Genomic DNA, 19,791 nt, shown 5'->3' on the forward strand with positions numbered 1-19,791 from the left:
AATCAGGACAGCTCTATTAAAGGTAATAGTGATTTACAACAGCGACAATATTGTCTCCCAGTTTCATCGTGCCTTTTGCACCAAGGCTTTAACCCTTCTGCTATCTCCAGATCTCTGAGGCTGTGGGAACCCTCTCGCTGTTCCACTGTCAGCCTGTAACAACCGTTACAACACGAAAGCAAACTGCCCCTGTCTAACCAAGCATGAAAGGAGTCAGCCCAGGAATGAATGGGCCCTGGGGAGGAGGAAGGAAGCTTTTGTGCTGGGTAATTCAGGGGGGGAGCAGGCTAAGCCCAGCCCTAGCCTGGGGGCGGCTGGGGCCGCTCAGCTCCCGAGGCAGCACAAGGGGCCAAGGCTTCTGCAGGATGAGGGATGGGGTCAGACGGGACCGCGGCCTCCTGCATCATGTGAATTAGAGCTGCTTCTGGTGCAGGGACAGTGCCTGTGGGCAGGCTGCACCAGCACCAAAGAGAGGAGAGCAGGGAGAAGATGGGCAGTTTCGCCTTTCTCAGAAGTACCATAAATTGCCCCTAGTAGAAAGTATTTGGGAGTGTCGGTGGGAAAGGTCCTTTCCTTCCCATGAGCAACAGATGTCATTTCTCTCTTAATGCATCCCAAGCGTCTCCAAAGCACATGAAGGGACAAATCACACACCCAGCACACCCAGCCAGCCTGCCCGACCCCAGAGGGGTCCCAGCCCGCTCATGCCGGGGAAGCACTTGTTGGCTTTGTAGCAATTCCAGTGCTTGTACAGGGCCAGGATCAGAGAGGGAAGCTGCTGTCAGAAAGAGCCGATCCAGCCTGAGCTGGTGGAAGGGATTTGCTGTACCAACATCTGCACTTGGACAGACCGGCTCAGTGGCAGCAGTTGCATTTTCTCAGGTGCAGGGAGCAGTAACCTTCCTCCAGACCTGGGTGGGCAGAAACACAACCCCTGTCAAGACAAGTTCTTGGGCTGTATTTCCACCTCACTCCAAGAGCAGAGGGTCAGAGAAACATTATCCCCAGGGTTTCTCTCTTTTGATACATCCCTAGCATGAACTAAGGGAAATAGCTTCAGCAGAGAGGCCCTGACACAGCTTGTCCAGGTCACATGTGTTCAATAAATGTTAATACGAATGAAAATAGGTGTAGAGAAGGGCCGGAGAGAGACAAAAAAACAGACAGCTCATGTCACAACAGGACCCACACGCAGCTCCTGGGTGCACACCCCATCACAGAGAGCAGGGCTCAGCCGGGCTCACAGGGCTGCAGCAGGGAGGGTGCCCAGGCCCCATCCACAGGGCCAGGAGAGGCAGTTCAAGCTGATGAACAAAGCTGGCACAAGGTGAGCAGGGCATGAACAAGCACAAGATGGTAATCAAACAGGTTCCCACCCATGAGAGAAGTTTGCCAGGCTAAGGGAGGGGATAAGTGAATGTTGTCCTTTGGGAGCAGAACTAGCAGGCAGGAAAATCTGTTTCTTACTGATGATCTCCGACAAATGGAAAATTTGGGTTTCTGCTCTTTAAATGCTTTTCTGTTTTATTGTAGGAAAAATGCAGGTTTTGCCCTGGCTGGCACAGCCAAGAGCCATCAGTGCACACACCAGGGGGTTTCCTACAGGGGAAAGCAGTGTCAGATAACTGCCTGGGCAGAAGGTCCCCATGCACAAGGCAGAGCACCCCGAGATCACCATCTGCAACCTCGGGCCCTGGCACCAGCCCTTCTGAAGACCCTCTCCTTGGTCACCCACATGGAAAGGGTAGTGCTGGCCCTGTCCTGCCACTGCTCTCCTGCTCAGAGCACGCAACGTCACTTCTCAACACCCCATGAAGGGAACTGCGACTGCAGAGATGATGCTTGGCCTGGACTTGGTTACAGGCACCGCAAAACTCACATTACTTGACATGCATAAGTCATACAGACAAAAACAGGAGGATTTCAGCTTCCAGGCTGTCCTGAGCAGTTTGATGGTTACAAATCAAAGGGGGGAAGGAGCAGCATCCCCGGCTGCCCAGGAAAGGGACGTCCTTCTCCACTCACATAACCCTCTCTGCTTCCCTGCAGCCTCTTTAACATCACACTGCATGACTGCCTGCCCTGCTCACCAGAACAAGCAGAAGCTTTGAAAGAAAACTGCTGCTTAAAAAGTGGCACCCGGGAAAGGCACCCAGCTTCCCTCTGCATAAGACGGCTGCTGACAAGCCATCACATACCACAAGTGATGGCCATGACATTTGCTGTCAAATTCCCCTGCTCGCAGGGCAGGTGTACAGGGTTCATAGCCATCTCTGGGCTGGCTCCAGCCCACAGAGCTGAGCCACCACTGCCCATGGGCTCCTTCAAGTCCATGTGGCAAAACTGAGGCAGCCACAGAAAGACCCACAAGGAGCAAAGAAAGAAGTTGGGGCTCTGCTGTAATGGGGGCCACAGCTCCAGCCAGCCCTACACAGCATCCCAGCTTGTGCCCATCCAGGGGGCAAAACGACCTGGGTATTGGGCATCCGGCTGACTCCCGCAGCATGCCACAGCGGCTGCAGCTTGGTTTCAGGGCGCTCCCCAGCCCGCCAGCTCGATGGAGCCACGTATTATTCTGGCTCAGCGAGGCAGAAGCGAGCAGGCTGCCGCTCAGCGTTAATGCCTTCGGGGAGCAGCTCTCCAGCCCGTTCCTACCGCACCGGGCTTTGGCTGTGACCTGCTGCAGCTGCCAGCGGCCACCACGGCCACGGCCATGGCCACATCCCCCAGGCATGGCGTGCACCCCCTGCTCCCCGGAGCTGCAGGCTCAACGCTTACCGAAGGTGGTGAGGTAGAAAGAAGCTCCCAGGGGGGCAGCCTGGTGGGTGCAGAGCGAGACTCTGTGGACATTGCCGGGCTCCATGGCAGGACACCTCTAATTAGGCAGTAATTGGAGCCCGCCCTGCCTAGCCCGGGAGAGCCAAGCAGCCGTTTAAGCAGGCAGTGACAGGCAGCCGTGCAGCCGGGTTTCCATGGGACGCGCGTCCAACCGCCGCATGTTTGAACGGCGCAGCTCCCATCGGCCCCGCGGATTTGAACGGGGACTGCACCTGTCTGAGCAAACAGGCCCGAGCCTCACACCGCAGCCACGTGCAAGGATGCAGGCAGCACTCTGCCCTCACCCGCAGGCCCGAGACCCGCGCCCGTCCCACGGCTGATACACCAGGAATGAGCTCCTGGGAAAAAGGGAAAACCTTGCAACGTTTCCTCTTCTCAGCAGTGTGCCAGGCTGTAAGTAATCCCCGTGACTGTGAGTGCCATCGGGTTTGCTGGAACATGCTCAGCTGCTCGGGGAACTGTCCCACCGGAGCAACAAGGGACAGCGGCATTCACAGCACTGCGGGGAAATTATTGCAGGCAAGGAAAGGGTGCAGGAGAATTGGTCTGTGGAGGTGAGCCAAGAAAGGGAGGGATGGCAGGGCAGGGGTTACCTGCTTGGCTCTCATGTAACAAGGAAAGAAGCATGCAGCCCCCCCAGGCTCATGGGGTCACTCTGCAAGACCCCAGAGCAGCACTTTCCATCACCTGGGAGCTGGTGATGCACCCACCAGCTCCAGATGCTGTGCCACAGCTTACCAGGAGGCACTCAGGGCCGAGCACAATTTCTGCAGACTGTGGAGGAATGATGGAGATGGTGTCTTTGAAAAAAACCCTCCCCAAATGCTGGGCTGTCCCAGGACTCTCTGCTTCCCCCCCACGGACCTGTGCAGCCCTACTCCCCACGGCACAGGACCCCATGGGGGACTGATCTCCAGCAGAGTGGACCTGCTCCCACACCACCCCGTGCTGCAGGGAATGCCCTGCTCAATGAGTTCCATTCCTCGTGGCACTGCTGTGAGGCTACAGGATCCAAAACAACCTGGGGGCCTGTGGTGAGCCTGGATCAGCCCCGCAGGGTGAGAGCAGCCGATTGAGAGGTCCTGCTGCCCTGGGCCCAGGCAGAGGTGGGCAATGGGGGAGCTCAGCCCTGACAAGTGAAGGTCGGGAGAGACAAGGGTGCACCCCAGCGCAGGCTCTGTGCAGACGCACTGCCAGTGTGGATGGCTGCTCTCAGTGCTGTGCAGGCACCTCCATTTCCCAGCCTGCATCCAGCTGAAGTAATACCAAATATAGTGACCTCCCTGGGATGGAAAAGGACAAGATCTCCTGTAGAGTCCAGGGTGCTGGACACACACGCCTGCCACTCCTCGCCACGGTCACCCCTCCACACAGGCCTGACCAGGGCTGAGCCACTGGCTGGCTCACAGCCCCTCTCACATGCCCATCACTTACCTTTCCCCTTCACTTGTGCATGGCTGATCTTCCTTCTGCTCCCCAATGGTCCCCGCTGCTTCCGCAGGGAGGATTGTACAGCCCCGCATCGCCCCTTCACCAGCGCTGGCAGACACTCCAGATCCAGCAGCTGGGGACTCTGCCCTGTCCCTGCTGGAGAAAGGAGGAGATGAGAACAGGACACGGCAGGGTGGGGAGCTGGGACACAGGGGACATCATAGTACCCTTCGTTTTACCTGCCACAGGGGTATGTCTCCACCTTGCCCCAGCCTTCCCGAGAATACCCCACTGCCAGGTCTCTTGCACTGAGCTTCCCCTGGCCAGACCTGCACGTGGCACGTGCTGGCAGCATGGCACATCTGTCCCACACCATCACCCCCCGGCCCAGCCCCGCCTGTGCACAGAAGGGAGAGGAGTGATAGCAACACAGTAGATGCAGTGTCACAGCAGAACACAGACCCGCGTTCAGAGGGAGTCACCCCTGGCACACGGCTCAGCTGCAGCTCCAGCACATCTGTCTTTTCTCACAATACTGCTGGATTTGAGTACAGGGGAAAGACGGATCCCAGTTTCCCAGCAAGGCTGACAATGTCAGAGGCGTGGGAGGCAAGCAGAAGATGCATCCTGGTGACACTGGTCCAAACCCTGCAAGCCTGGGCCACCAACTAAATTCTTTTGTCTGCCTGGTGGCCCCAGCGCTCCCAGGAGCCTTCAGAGCACCTGAATCCTTCAGGACCCAGTAACCCACAGGCAGCTGGGGAAGCCAGTGCTGTTGGCTCCAGCCTCTTCAACAGGGACTCGAAGCAGCAAGCTCAGGCGAGCCTGGTGGAACATGGGGGACACAGGAGGGAAAAGGCTGCTCCAGCTCTTGGGGCTCTGTGATAAAAGCATCTCTGCCCATAACAAGTACCTGGCTTTGTGTGAGGTAGGGACTAATGCAGTCAACAAAACCCACAAACACGAAGAGGGGAACATGGAGTCCCAGAGAGGAAGCAGGTCCTTTGCCAGCAGCCAGGAGTACACCCACACACCACATGCAGGCTCTCCAGTGAAGAGATGACCTGGCCAAGCAGGCAGCCTATGCCACAACATCCTGCAGTTCCCTGTCCCAGCTGCCCAAGGAGATATTTTCACCCTGGCATACAAACACATCCTCATGGCCTGCTCTCTGCTCTCTCGTAGGCATGGGTACAGCCAGCGGAGCAGGTCTGGCTTTCCCCAGCAGGGAAGCCTTCAGCTCCAGCAGAGCTCACCAACATCTGAGCTCACCCAAACTGTAACAACCTGAAACTGGAGGTGTCACATCCTCTACCACATCTGCTGGCATGCAAGAGAGCTCTGGACACAGCGCTGAGAAGGGGATGAACACCTTCACCCCATGCTCACCTTCATCCCCTGTCCTCACAGGCAGCACTGGCAATGAACCTGGGAGAGGAACTGAGTCACAATGTTACAGAATATTACAAGAGCTCTCCCTTCCTCCCCACAGGGAGGGTCTGGGGACCCCTCATCATCCCAGCCCTGGGGTCTGCAGAGAAACCTCACAAAGGCTCAAAACCCCTCTCTTATAGCTGTGTCTAACAGCAAGATCGCAGATGGGGGTCCCAGGAAAGAGGCCCCCAACTGCCTGGGGTCACGGTCAGTGCTGCTGTCACCTCCTGGACAGGAGGGTTGAAGAAGAACCCTGCTATTGTTCCCATCACCCATGTATCCCTTGCCACATCCTCCAGAAGCCCTGTTGATGCCTGAGCACCACAGACACACGTAAATGGTGTCAAAGCACTGTCCTGGACAATGAGGAACCAGCACACAAGTGGGATGGGCACTGTTCAGGGATACAGGGTAATTTCTAAGGCACTTCAAAATGTTCCTCCCTTCAGGCTTATCAGAAACTCTTCCCCTCATTTGTTCAGCTGAATCCATTTGCTGACACTCCCAGTGATCTCCATCTGCCACCTATCAAAATTAAAGCTTTATCCTGGAAAATTTACTTACCCCTGGAAAAAAATACAGTCTGGATTGCATGTTTCAGTGCACATCCCCAGCTCCCAGTGACCAGCACAGCACATCTCAACCCACAGGACATGCCACACCAAGAAAATGATACACTCAGCAGTCCCAGGTACCCCAAACCTCTGTTGATGCAAGCAGAGTGTGTACCAGCCCAGCCTTGCTGTGCCCTTGTCTCCTCCACTGCAAATCCCCACAACAGCATTGAGACTACGGCTTGTGTTGCTCTTCTCCAGCACTGCCAAGCCTGCAGCTCTCCCCAGCACATGCAGTGAGTGGTGAGAGGTTTTTTTACATGCCACCCTGTCTGCTAGGAGCTCCCCAGGCTCACACAAAACCTCCCCTCTCCATGTCGTTATTGCAAAATGCTTTTAAGAGGCAAAAGGAAAGATGAACAGGACAGTAACAAAAGGCAGTAACAAACAGTAAAAGGTCTATCTAAAGTAGGCAGTCTCACAAGTTTTGGTAAAAGAATCCTGTGAGATAGGGTTTTTCAAAATAAATAAAAAATAATAGTAAAGGTAAAGAAGAGTCTCTGCGGGACTTCAGGACTCTACGGCCATGGGAGTCCCCCACACCATCCTCCCAGAGGGCTTGAGGCTCACTGTCTGCAAAAATCACTCCTCTCAAACCCAGCAGACTCAAGTCTGCTCCATCCTGCAGCGCAAGGCACTAGCAGAGAGCCCCAAGATCAAACACAAGGAGCTGGGCATCTCCAACACCCCACAAAGGGCATGTGGGAGATACAGTCCCTCATCTCCCCCAAGAGCCAGGATCTGGTTCAGTGGTGATAACCAGGCACCTGCAGAGTCATAATCCAACCTTCACCAGGAGACAGAACAGCACTGCAAACTAAGCGAAGAAATCACCTGAGCACTGATGCGTGAGCCCTGGCTCTCCCAGCCGCTCCATCACTCCCACGCGGGACCCTCACTCTCTCCAGCAACGTCCTGGACTCAAGCTGTGATTTAGCTGCCACGAGCCTTTGACCTTGGCACCACCAAAAAGGAGGGGGGAAGAAACAGTAATAAATGTCCCAAGTGAGCAGAGCTCCAGGACTAGGAAGCTACAAACTAAATTGCATGCGGGGAAGAGATGGTGGCAGTGGCGCAGGCAACGGCCCCTTCCTCTACTGGCTCCAAGCAGCGAGGGACTGACTCCTTCTAACTTTCCTCTTCACATTCAAACCCCAGGGGACTGACCTTAACCTGCATTTCTATTAGAGTCTCCAGCAAACTGCACATTCAGCTGGTTGGCTTGGGAGTTAATGACTTTCTTTTAAAATTTAACACAGTTCTCCATCACAAATTTCAGTTTGCCAGCACCAGGATCTGCCTTTGGCTGGATATTCAAATCCAAACACGTGCTTAGACAGTTATTCCAGGCAAAAGGGTAACATACACACACAGAAAACCCACAAGGTTGAAGCTGGCTTTGAAACTGAAGAAGCTAAATCAGACTGGGAAAAATTACCTGACTTCCCAGATGGAAAGAGAATGGAACAGAAAGAGTTTGGATTATTTCTGGGCAATCCTGAGGGCAGATTTCTGGGACACACTGACCTCAGCACTTTCCCAGCGGTGGGATTGCTGCAGCCCCCTCTCCCCCAGGGGCTACAGCAAGTACAGGGCACAGCTGGGGAGCTCCTGTCCCCGACACCACCTCTGCAGCAAGCACAGCTGAATCATCCCTGAAAAATGCCAGTGAGAAATCCAACAGAGATGCAGACTGGCTGATTACTAAATCTTTTTCCAATCTGGGACCCAAGAAAGGCTTCCCCTGCTGCAAGGTTATCTTAGAAACACCCCACCTTCTTGGCTCACATCCCAGAGTCTGCACATCCTCTTGGAGCTCAACTCTGCGAGCCAGCTGCAGCACCCACAGCAGCACCCACAGCAGCACCCACAGCAGCACCCACAGCAGCACCCACACTGTGCCCCAGCACGGTCCTTGCTGCTGCCTTTGCCAAACAGCAGCTCCCTCTGCTCACACCACAGGCAGACTTTCAGAGCAGATCCACCTGCACTCCACGCTCCTGCAAAATTGCACCTCCCAGCAGGGAGTGAACGCTGCCCTGGGGGTTAATCTAGCATTGGCCCAAAGTTAGCAAACGCCTCGTGAGCTGCTCCTGCCCATTGCACAAAGCTGTCAGCCACCACGGGATCCCAACACAGCACTGCTGCTTTGCTGAGAGACCAGTCTCTGCCATGTCCAGAGTTTTACAGGAATCTCATCTTCCCATCTTTATAGGACTTGACATGTTTGGCATTTTTGACCCATAGCTTTGGGTAACAAACTTCTTTGGCTGATCCCTTTTCTAAATCAATCTTTCTGCCCCTTCCCCAAAAGATTAACAATTTGAACATGCAAAGGGACTAACCCACAGCAATTCTTGGGCTCTGCACTGGTGAGGCGTTGCTATAAGAACTCAGGATGCCTGTGGCTGAAAGCACAGCAAGTACTTGTAGGGCAGGCAAAGGATCTGCAACAAATTCCACATGAGCAGGAGCTGTTACCAACCTCCTCGGCTACTCACAAGGAATGCAGAGCACAGAACAGCCCCATGCACAACTATTCGTTCCTGTGCCCATCTCTGAGCAGGGCCAAGCTTGCTGAACTCTGAAAACAGATCATCTTGTCCCTCACCCCTTTCTACTGCTAAGGCTAAACTGTAGCTGAAACTGTTCAGACTAAGGCAGCTACAAGTAGGCTGTGGTTTGTATTAGAGCTACTCCATAAACCAGCCCCTCCCCATGAGACAATACACGGCCGGGAAACAGGTGGGAGAGCAAGAAGATCTGCTTTTATTTTCAGTTCTTGAAGATTTTCACCTGTCTTGAACACTCTGAGGCTGCAGAAACTACCTGGCTGCTTCCCTCGCCTGCCCTTTGGCTGGCAAGAGAAACATCCTTGGCTAATTTGGAAGGGATCCCTTTGAATCACAGCAATGTTTCCTGGTCACTCCAGAAACATCCTGTACAAAATGTCTCCTACAGGGGCTGGCAGAGCCTCCCACTGTCACCCTTTACAGTGAGGAAATTGCAGCTATAGAGGATACTGGGATCAGAGCAACTGTGGGTTATCCTCAGGAACACGGCGCAGTCTGATTCTCTCTCAGAGGCTGAGAGGAGATACAGACCCTGTTGCATCAATGGGTCACAATAAACTATTTTTTTCTTTTTTTTTTTTTGTTTTCCTTTTTTCTTTTTGCCATTTCTCTCCTGTAGTATAACAGTAGGCTGGGCACACACCTAATTTAGGAGCATCACACAAACACCTCACAATCTTACCATGTCAAGGCTTTGTCCTTGGCTTTGCATTTCTTAAAGGCAGTGGGACTTTCACAGGCAAGGTGTTTAACACATACCTGTCCCACCCAAATAAAAACACCTAATTACAGCACTACATAAACTCACAGCGCCATTCTTCCCCATGCACTCTGAAGAGTAGCACTGTGAGACATTCCATGTCTCTTACAGGATGTCTGATCTGAACATCCAGTTCTTCTGCCACAGCCCAAGGCCCCATAAGATCTGATCAAGAAGACAGCCTAGGTCAAACAGAAACATATGCAAAATAAATAAATACAGTGGAAATGCAGCAAAAACTTCACCAGCAAGCGATGAGGTACAGCAATCCTGGACAAGGATTATCTAGTCCCACAGGTCACTGGAGCAACTGCTGCCACTTAAACACTGGGGCTACCTGGTCTCTGGGTTTGCGACGCTGAGTCTCTGCCCTCAGCCCCCGCTGCCCTGCGCAGAGCTGGGACCCAGCACCCTGCTGTTGGAGCAGCTGTTAACCTCTCTATGCGTTAACTAACTCTCTGACATTTCTGTGGTTCAGGCTTTTGATATTTTTGATGTTTATTTGGGACCAGCTGAACAACCAGATTTCCACTGTCTGAACAGTAACCCTGCCTAAAAGCAGCTATCTCAGGAAAATGAAACACTCAAAGCTGGCATACAGATAGGGAACAATTAGACACTGGAAGAGGTATGCTTTTCTGAGCCTGCAGTGCTGCTGTGGATTACTGGATTTTGACAAATGCTAAGTCTTAATCCATTGCTGATTTATTTTAATGCAATAAAAATAATATAATAATCAAGCTGGGTCTTCAAAAATTTTAGTGACACCTCTCATAAAAGAGACAGGTTTCAGCATAGCAAAAGACCTCTTGGGAATTATGCTTTTAGCCTTAATATGGTCACATGGATCAAAGTAATTAAGTTAAAACAGCTTAAAAAGTTACTGCCTGTCACCTGAGCTGAATTGTGTGTTGTCTGAAACGACATGAAATGCTCTACCCACTAGCTGACACCGTGCACCTGGGCGCTGCTTTCCAGGGCTTCCCCCAGGGTCTGGCACTATTCAGCCTCTCAGTGAGCCAGCTCAGCTCACTAATTTAACAGAAAATTAACTATTTCTAGCATTTCTATAGCAAACAGATTTGGCCAGGGCATACAATGCAGGGAGACAGAGATCAAATGCCAGAAATGCCCTTTTGTTGGCAGAGATCTCCTTGGTCATCTGGTGAAGCCCCACTTCTAGACTGCACAAAATAAAATAAAATGTACCAAGGTTCTCCCACACATTTGTGTTCAGATTAAGCTAATTTAGTTGAAGGCTGCTGCTGAAAGGGCAGATGCCTTCTTTCTCTCGCCATAACTATGTGACTGACCACCCTTTCAAGTGAAGAGCCTTTTCCTAACAGAATTCAAGAATATTTAAGAAAATAAAAGCAGAGGTACTGGGTCAGACAAAGGTCTGTGTAGTTCAGTATCCTGTTTCTGACAGCGGTCAGAAGGTGATGCCTAGGGTTGAACACAACAATAGTGCAGGCACATGAGACATTTTCCCAGAATAGTTGCCCAGCCCCTAACAATTTTCAATTCAAGGACTTTCCACTACAATAGGGTCAACTTGACTTTCGTGTACATTTGCAGCCACAGGAGTTGGATCCCACTTAGGTGGTGGCACACCATTAGTTCAGCCTTAATGTGGCCACTTTAAGCCACCTCTGTGAATTAATTTGCATTCTGGATCGATTAGCAGAGCATAGCCTGGTTATTGCATATATTGTTTCACAATGATTATATTATCTGTAGTCAAAGGCCTTCCCCTCCCTCCAAACTGAAAGCACTCACTTTTACAACGTTATTAAAGAGCATGAGGTTCATCTGTCCAGGTGAGATAAAGTCTGACCCTGCTGCAGAGTTCAGGCCTGGAAAAACAGGTCTTTCTGAACTGCAATACAAACAGAAGCACGATTCATGGTGAAACAAATTCAAATTAACAGTATGAAAGGCAAATCAGAGGTTACCCTACAGGTTTCCTTTTCAAAGCACTTCCCAAAATGAATTAACAAAGTTAGCATTAATGTAATAGTCCATGCAGCTGAAAATAGCTCCTTAACTGGTACACAAAATTTGTCCAAATATCTTTCTTAGGTCAGATCGGAAAGTCCACTCAATCAGTAGAATTTTAGGCTGGCAAGTTTTTGATAGTCAAAACTGCTGAATTAGTTTATGGTAAAACAGGATCCCAGGAAGATATTTTGAGGATGAAACTGCTGTATTTGGAGGCCTTAGTCAGAGATGATCTAACCTGAGAAGACCTGAGGTAGGAAGAGAAGTGTGTGAGTGACATCTATATGGCAGCACACTCCACTGGGAACTGGGCTCCTCCTTGCAGTGTCTGTTTTGTCTTTAGGGAAAGCTGGAATGATTCCAGACATTAGAGCTATGTTTGAGGACAGATGCACTTGAAAATTTAGAAAATACAATGAGAAAGTAAAAGTTTATTTCCTTCTAAAAAGGATACTGTCAAGTGTTTAAATTCATTCTTCTTCTATAACCAAAAAAAAAAAAAAAAAAAGCAGCAGAGCAGCCATGGACAGTCTCCCAGACAAATTTAAACTAGTTAATGCAAATCCCCATAACAACATCCCACACCACTGAAGCCACTCCAGTTCAAGCTGGGTAGCTGTGTCCCTGCCTTCAGCTTTGTGAACATTCAGCCTCTTGCTGTTTTGTTACAAACACTGACAGCTAACAGGCCATGCACTTGACTCTGGCCTTGGGCACTCTGCTGTCCCCTCTGACTCCCCTACACACTTAACGATTTTCAGGCTCGAGACCTCACAGAACCTTACACCTACGTTTAATTTTGCAACCTGAGCACTCTCAGCAGACCCAACAGGATTGTTTTCAGTGCCCAGAGTGAAGGTTTTGCAGATCAGATCATCAACTTGCATGTGGACTACCTTCTGGCGTCCTTCCTCCCCCCATTTGTAGAAGAGGAAGAGGTGAATCTATTGCAGTAAGAGCCTCTTTATTACAGGACTTGTATCACACTTATAATAATACAGCTGCAAGAACGATGGAAACAATATAGGTGTTCCATGATGACTGCTCTATACAGGAATAATCTGTACTTTTAAAAATTATTATTATTATTATTATTATTCCTTTGGCCATGATGATACTGAAGTATCATTTTCACAGAAGTCAAGTTAATCAAGATTGAAACCCATCTGTACAGTGTGTTCTGTGCAGTACAAACACCACTTTGCAAGCTCTGTGTCTACTGCAGCTGGACCATAAATGTAACATTTTTGTGAAATTCTGAGAAAAACAAGCAGTCTATCATCCCAGTGCCCACCATCACTGCAGGCTTAAAACTCACAGATAGGCCTTCAGTGTAATTCTCCTGACACCAGTAGCTTCTTCTGAGCATTCTTCAATTAGAGAACGTAGAAGAAAGGGTGCGGCAGAGGTGGAAGGAGTCTTGTGACACTCAGAACAGCTAATTTACCTCCCTGAAGTATGGCTGGGGGGGATATTTACTATTTTCAATGTTGGAAGTTCATCTAAGAAAAGTAAAGCAAATGCAAGATGAACACTGAGGATCTGATAACTACAAACTATAGAGTGCAGTGCCACAATGCCTCCATTTAACAATAACCAGAATTTCTAGCTAAGCAAACCACAAGAATTCACCTTATCGCCAGTACAATTTTTCCTATATGCAGACCACATTCCCAGGGCCTAACTGCCAAAAATGCATCTCACCACAACCACAATGGCCACTTTGCTGCTCACAATCACCATTAAAGGGCTCTCTCCAGCTACAGAAGAGGAGGGCACGTGGTCGGACTGCTGTGTATCTTGAGACACTCTAGTAAGGGAAGTATAACCGCTCTTTCTTCTTAATCATCACTCCATAGTTACCCAGCTCTTGCTGACAGCAAGAAAACCCTTTAAGAATAGGAGGGCAAGGTTTGTCTAATATTGATGAATCACTTGGTTAAACAGGAGATCACACCTACAGGCACACACTAGAAAGAAGTGATCAGTGAGTATATAAAGCAAGCTCCAGGCAGCTGATATACAAACCTCACTTACAAGGACTTAACTAGAGAAAGTTGCTGAGGTCCACAGGTAAAATCATTAGTGAGTGAGGTTATATGCACATATATACATGAGGAAAAAATCACGTTGGAAATTGAGCACTAAAATTTAACAAGCCATTTCCTGCCATAGGAAATACTTCTCAGCCAAGGGAAGTAACACGTTCTCTCTTCTTGATGTCAGCCATGCAAGCTGAGTTACTTACAGAAGAGAGGCTTTATTTGAACAAGCTACTGAGGTGAATTCTGGCGAAGTCACCCGTTATACAGGTCAGACTGGGCAACCTATTGATCACTTCCAGCTTTAAAAATCTGTGACCAGTGTTCAACTTGACTAGCTACCTCATGTGAAAACCAAAACCTGCCTTAACTTCACTAGGACTCCAAGTTAGTTATCTCAAGAGTAAGAACGCTCTTTTCCCTTATTTAGTGAAAATCAGAATTTAACCATAACTTTCCCTTCCCTTTCCAAAAAGGCTCTAAAAATTGAATCAGAGTTTCCTAAACCGATCCGAGGATGTCCCTCAGTTCTGTTTAGTGTATCCCAGCCCTGTGGATGTTGACAAGTAACCATACCGCAAGCAGTTCCATCCCACTGGCTCATATCTGCAGTCATCATCTTTGCAACCACTGCAGCAGGGAGAGCAGGAAGATGGTATCATCTATTCAAACACTCTGCAAAACAGAAAATCTGTGCAAATTAACTTGGCGGAAAGAAAACCCAAAACACTGGGGATGTATATAGTGTGAAATAAAGTTAACAGAACAAAATCACAGAGGAATCAGGTTGTCCTCAGGTATGGGTACATCCTAGGTCATTGTAGGCTGATAACCTGCAGCTCCAGAGCTTTTATGTTAAAACAGCTTTCTAGTCTCATTTAGCCGTCATGTGTAAAACATGAAACTTGTTAAATGTGACTTGGAGTAGTCAAGCTTGCTACGGCGAGTCACATTTCACACTGATACAAAAAAATTGCTGTTTGTAGCACATGTATAAATAAATAAATACAGCAACACACCAGCAGCTGCTTGACTAAACCAGTCTGAGTGGAAAAGGAAAAAGCATGAGACAATATTGACCTTCTGTACCTCATGAAAACACAGTGTTTTTCTTCTGTACCTCATGAAAACAGAAATACTTTAATAGATGTACCTCGACCCTCCAGATACAGTAATTGAAAACAAATATATGCACACACCAGTGACCAAAGCATCCCAGAAAGAAGAGAGCCTGCTCTATCAGGAAGATACACACAACTTGATAGTAGGGGCCCAGTCTTTGCTGGGGAGCAGGGGAGCTTTGGGCCATACATCATCCCTGTTTCTGCTCCATCCTCCCCCCTTCACCAGACAGTAACCCAACACTGCCTCGCTTTGTTCTCAAGTCATGTACAAAACAACCTCGCCCTCTGGCAAAACAGAAAACAAAACAAGCTGCTGCGGCTTCAGAGGGCTCTGACAGCACCCAGCCGACGTTAGCACCGTCTGTTCCGGTTACAGCCAGGCACTGCCTTCAGCAACACCCGCTGCAGCATCGCACCTCCGAGAGCCCTGAGGCGACACAGAGTTACCAACAGAATACATTAATAGGAGCTAAAAATGAGACTCGAGAGACATGATTTGTACACGCAATGACGGTTTTTATTAATCCAATCACTGTAACTGGAGAAGTCATCAAGCTCTCATGCACACAAGCCTTTCTTCAGGTCTGACCTTTGTGTACTCAAAATGCTGTCTATATCCTTGGCATCTATCATGTCTGATACAATTACCTCTACCTATAAGCGTGTCTCACAAACGTCAGTAAACTATCCCCATTACAATAATACTGCCCTTGCTACTGGAAAATACTTTCTATAGAAAAAAGCTGCATTGACAAACACTATTCTCAATTTCAAGTATCACCCCAACAGAGTGCCAAATTAATCTCCTCCCTTCTTGCGCTCTGAGCTTATTTAATTACCTTGTCAGGTTATCAATAGGGATAAAGTCTCACGAAATTAATGGACGTTTGGGTCAGGTGCAGTGCTGTGGGGCAGCAGTGACTTGGCTGAAGGGGCACACACGCTGCGTGCCCTCACACAACGCTGCGGGGAGAGGCCAGAGAACATTAGGAGGGGGCAAAGCCCCTGCCCCAGGGCCACCAGCCCTCTGCCCTCAGGGCTCCCATCAGCTTGGCCCCCCCAGGCTCTCACCCTCTGCCCTGGCTCCTGCTCTCAGCCCCTACAGCCCCTCAGGCTCCCGCTAACTCCCCAGTCTCCCCTTTATACCGCTGCCTGCACCGGTACACCCGCGCCCCCAGAGCCCCCAAGCTCCCATTTCCTCACCTCACACCCCCCAGCCTCCCATTTCCACACACACCCCCCACACACACCCCCAGTCTCCCACTCCCCCCCACACACACCCCAGGCTCCCATTCCCCCCACAAAGTCCCCGGGCTCCCATTCCCCCCCACACACCCCCCAGGCTCCCATTCCCCCCCCCCCCCGCAGTTCCCATTCCCCCCATACACCCCCCCCCCCGGGCTCCCACTCCCCCCCCCACAACCCCCCCGGGCTCCCATTCCCCCCCCATATCCCCCCAGACTCCCATTCCCCACCCCCCACCCCCCCCAGGCTCCCATTCCCCCCCCCCCTCCCCCCAGGCTCCCATTCACACACACACACTCCCCCCAGGCTCCCATTCCCCCCCACACCCCCCCCCCGGCCTCCCATTCCCCCCCACACAGCCTCCCCGGGCTCCCATTCCCCCCCCTCCACCCCCCCCAGGCTCCCATTCACACACACACACACTCCCCCCAGACTCCCATTCCCCCCCACACCCCGCCCCGGCCTCCCATTCCCCCCCCCACAGCCTCCCCGGGCTCCCATTCCCCCCCCTCCACCCCCCATTCCCCCACTCCCCCCAGGCCCCCACTCCCCGTCCCTCTCTCCCACCCTCACGACCCCCCCGCCGCCCTCCCGTCTCCAGGCAACGCGGCCGCGGTGGCGGGCGGGAAGGGCCGCGGTGCACGCCGGGACGGGCCGGAGCTGCGCGGGCTGCGGCGGGGCCGGTACGGGCGAGGTACGGCCGGGCCGGGCTCCCCCGGGCTCCCCCGGTCCCCCATCGCTGGCCGCGCCTGGTGACGTCCCGTTTGCCTTGCAGGAAGCCCAGGATGGCGGAGAGACCGGAGGATCTGAACCTGCCCAACGCCGTCATCACTCGCATCATCAAGGAGGCGGTGGGTACCGGGCCCGCGGCCCCTGCGAGCGGGGGGGCGGCTGCGGGCGGGCCAGCTCTCCCCGGCCGGCCCCGCTCTCCCCGGCCGGCCCCCCCTCTCCCCGGATAGCCCCCGCTGAGGCTTCGCTGTTCCGCGGTTTCGCTGCTCAGAACGTGCCCGAGCCCGGGAGGAGCCTCCCCCGGCGGGCTGCCCGTGCTGTGTCCCCGAGGCCTCCTGGGCTCTCGCTGTGGCCCTCAGACGCCAGCAGCGACGGTCCAGGCTGCAAAACCCCGCAGTAATGGTCCAAGTGGTGTTTGGAAGTAAAGTTCAAAGGCAGGGGAGCTCTAGCAGTGGGACTAACCGAACCAGGTCCACGAACAAAGAGCAGAAGTGATTCCTTGTCTGTACAAAAATCTAGAATAATTTCCAGTCATTAATTTAATGAGACGCTTGGTCTTGAGCCACGAGACATTGCTGAATGGATCTGGACATGGCAGGGTGATTGGTCTGTGTCAGGAGCTTGGTAGTCATCAGATGAATTGCCCCAGAGATAGTGGCTGGACCCACCACTGACCCAGAAGTTACTTTACTTCTGTGTAGCTTATTGCGTTTGAGAGAGCTCAGTCAAATTCTGGTTGGTTTTCAGCTGGCATCAACGTTTCTGTAATAGCATCCGAGATCAACAGTTAGTTTCCAATTGTGCTGAGCTCTCAATGCCTTAACAGAACTGACATGTGAATTTTGCAAGTTTAAGTCATTTATAGCAGCTGCTGATAAATGTTGAATTTATTTTTCAGCTTCCTGATGGAGTAAACATTTCCAAAGAAGCTCGGAGCGCGATATCCCGTGCGGCAAGTGTGTTTGTGCTTTATGCAACATCATGGTAAGAGTTTGTTGCATCTGAAAACCAGCGCAGTTGACTTATAATTCACCTCTCTGCTGGCTGTCCTGGAGTATTTGTTTCGGTATTGTCAGTTTATATAAATAAAGCAATCTTTAGTTGGGTTTGGACTGCCCTTAACAACCCGTGGGGAAGGCAGCTTGGCTCTGCACACAGAGGTGTCCCAAACTGCCGTTAGCCTTGGAGTATGGCTTTTCCCAGCAAAGGCAAGAGCACTTTGCTCACTTCCCAGGCTGCTCACCGCATCGCTGCGTATGGGCGAGCGTGAGCCAAGCTAGTCAGCCTTGGAGCTGGTCACAGAGGACACAGTCTTGTCTTTGGGGTGGCCCAGAATATGCTGTGCAGGCAGCACACTCTCTGGTGTTAAGTACTGACGTGGCTTTGTGGAATTGTCACCTTACAGCCAACGTTCAGACTTTCTCCTTCCCCCCGGTTGTAGAAAAGGTCCATGCAAGCAGAAAACTAATGCTGTGGGAAAGCAGTGCAACTAGATGAAAGCACAAACAGCCAATGTAAACAAGGTATCTAAACTACTATTAGTAAGTGATTAAAAAAACCCCAAATGTTTCGGAGACAGCTTATTTTTTTTAAGTTGCTTGTGACTAATAAACAAGACTAAATGGATGACAGTTACCAATCAACTCTATTTTCCTTTTTGTTTTTGACTAGTGCAAATAACTTTGCCATGAAGGGGAAGAGGAAAACGCTGAATGCTGGCGATGTTCTCTCTGCCATGGAGGAAATGGAGTTTCAGCGATTTGTAGCTCCTTTGAAAGAATCACTGGAAGGTATCATCCTCAGTTCGTGTCGATGGAGTCTAAGTAGCACCAAGTCCTGTTTTTCTTGAACACTGGACAAGCAACACTTACTTGCCTGTCTTGTTTCTCTTCTCTTTGCCCAGCATCCTACACTGCAGTTTGCCTGGGGAATAAATAATGTGCACCTTAACAGGATTGGGATAACATTATTGCACAACTGATGAGGATTGAGAAAGTCTCATCTGCTATCACTCCCCTATTATGTTTATCTAAGGAAAGTCTTAGGTGCTGCCTGTAAATGTGAACTCCTGCGTCCTTTTCAGCATTTTTCTGCTGAAACTTAACCTGATTTCCTATGGAGCTGGTCAGCACAGCTCAAATAATAGGGTGAGTTGCTGCTATGAGTTCACTGCTCCCCTTGTAAGCCTGGAGAGCAAGTGGGCGTTGGACTTCAGCTACTGTACTGTCCATGCCGTGGAAACATTGGCTTGCAAGTTTTCAGTGTTCTCTCTCTTTTTTTTTTTATAGTTTACAGGCGTGAACAGAAAGGAAAGAAAGAAGCAAGGAAAGATAAAGACAAGAAGGCAGACTCAGAGGAGCAGGATAAGAGTCGAGAGGAAGAAAATGATGATGATGATGAAAGGATGGAGGAAGAAGAGCAAAATGATGAGGAAGAAGTGGACAACTGAGCTTGCTGATGAGACATGTGCAGGGGCTGGGTTTTGCTCAGAGGGATATAAACGCTGTAAATCAACCTTGCTGTGTGCCCTCTTGTTTCCAGTAGAGCTTTGTCCTGCTCCTCTGCGGCCTGTCCCTTTTCGGCTTTAACTTGTACATAAAGGACTTCTGCTAAAGCTTTTCTCATGGAAGGACCACTCCTCCCCGCACACGGGGGGCTTGGCACCCTCCCCGGGTTCTGAACAGACAGCGATGGGACCGAGCTTTCTGTGTGGGGTTGGCTCTGAAATAGAGGGAAAAAGAAACAGAAGCTGGCCAGGAGAACTTGAGAGACTGTTGAATAATCTTGTGAAATCAAGTCGGGGTGAATCAATAGGTCATTAACCCTTTGGGGTTTAGAATCTACGTGATATCAGGAGGCTTAGAAGCTGAATATTTAAGCTTTTTATTCAAGTGACTTAGTTTTTTTCTTCATTTTCTTGCATTCTGGCTGTGCCTTCTCTTCCTGCTGTAACTGTGACAGTGATACTGTGTCTTTCAACCTTACATTATTATATACATT

General features: G+C 50.6%; 2 protein-coding genes across 2 annotated transcripts in view; one reads left to right on the top strand and one right to left on the bottom strand.

The window, feature by feature from the left end:
• RGS3 (regulator of G protein signaling 3) overlaps nt 1-7,369 on the bottom strand; it is an 89,422-nt gene extending 82,053 nt beyond the window's left edge. Inside the window, exons 1-2 of the mRNA XM_074846178.1 lie at nt 7,152-7,369; nt 4,273-4,425 (exon numbers count right to left, since the gene is read on the bottom strand). Of these exons, the coding sequence (XP_074702279.1) occupies nt 4,273-4,425; nt 7,152-7,194 (196 nt within the window). The 5' untranslated portion in view covers nt 7,195-7,369. The remainder of the gene's footprint in view (nt 1-4,272; nt 4,426-7,151) is intronic.
• Nucleotides 7,370-16,641: 9,272 nt separating this feature from the next.
• On the top strand, nt 16,642-19,305 carry POLE3 (DNA polymerase epsilon 3, accessory subunit). Its single transcript, XM_074846420.1, has 5 exons — nt 16,642-16,756; nt 16,838-16,913; nt 17,690-17,775; nt 18,463-18,581; nt 19,080-19,305. The coding sequence occupies exons 2-5, from the start codon at nt 16,848-16,850 to the stop codon at nt 19,238-19,240; spliced, it is 432 nt and encodes a 143-aa protein (XP_074702521.1). The 5' UTR covers nt 16,642-16,756; nt 16,838-16,847; the 3' UTR covers nt 19,241-19,305.
• The last annotated feature ends 486 nt before the right edge of the window (nt 19,306-19,791 follow it).

This window comes from Strix aluco, chromosome 20, assembly GCF_031877795.1.
Source record: "Strix aluco isolate bStrAlu1 chromosome 20, bStrAlu1.hap1, whole genome shotgun sequence".
In the NCBI taxonomy this organism is placed as follows: domain Eukaryota; kingdom Metazoa; phylum Chordata; class Aves; order Strigiformes; family Strigidae; genus Strix; species Strix aluco.

What these genes read in the sequence shown, in the direction of transcription:
- POLE3 (XM_074846420.1), top strand. Translation starts at nt 16,848, where the DNA reads ATGGCGGAGAGACCGGAGGATCTGAACCTGCCCAACGCCGTCATCACT. An exon ending in CTCGCATCATCAAGGAGGCG is followed by an intron (nt 16,914 to 17,689) that starts GTGGGTACCGGG and finishes TTTATTTTTCAG; the next exon opens with CTTCCTGATGGAGTAAACAT. An exon ending in TTTGAAAGAATCACTGGAAG is followed by an intron (nt 18,582 to 19,079) that starts GTATCATCCTCA and finishes TTTTTTTTATAG; the next exon opens with TTTACAGGCGTGAACAGAAA.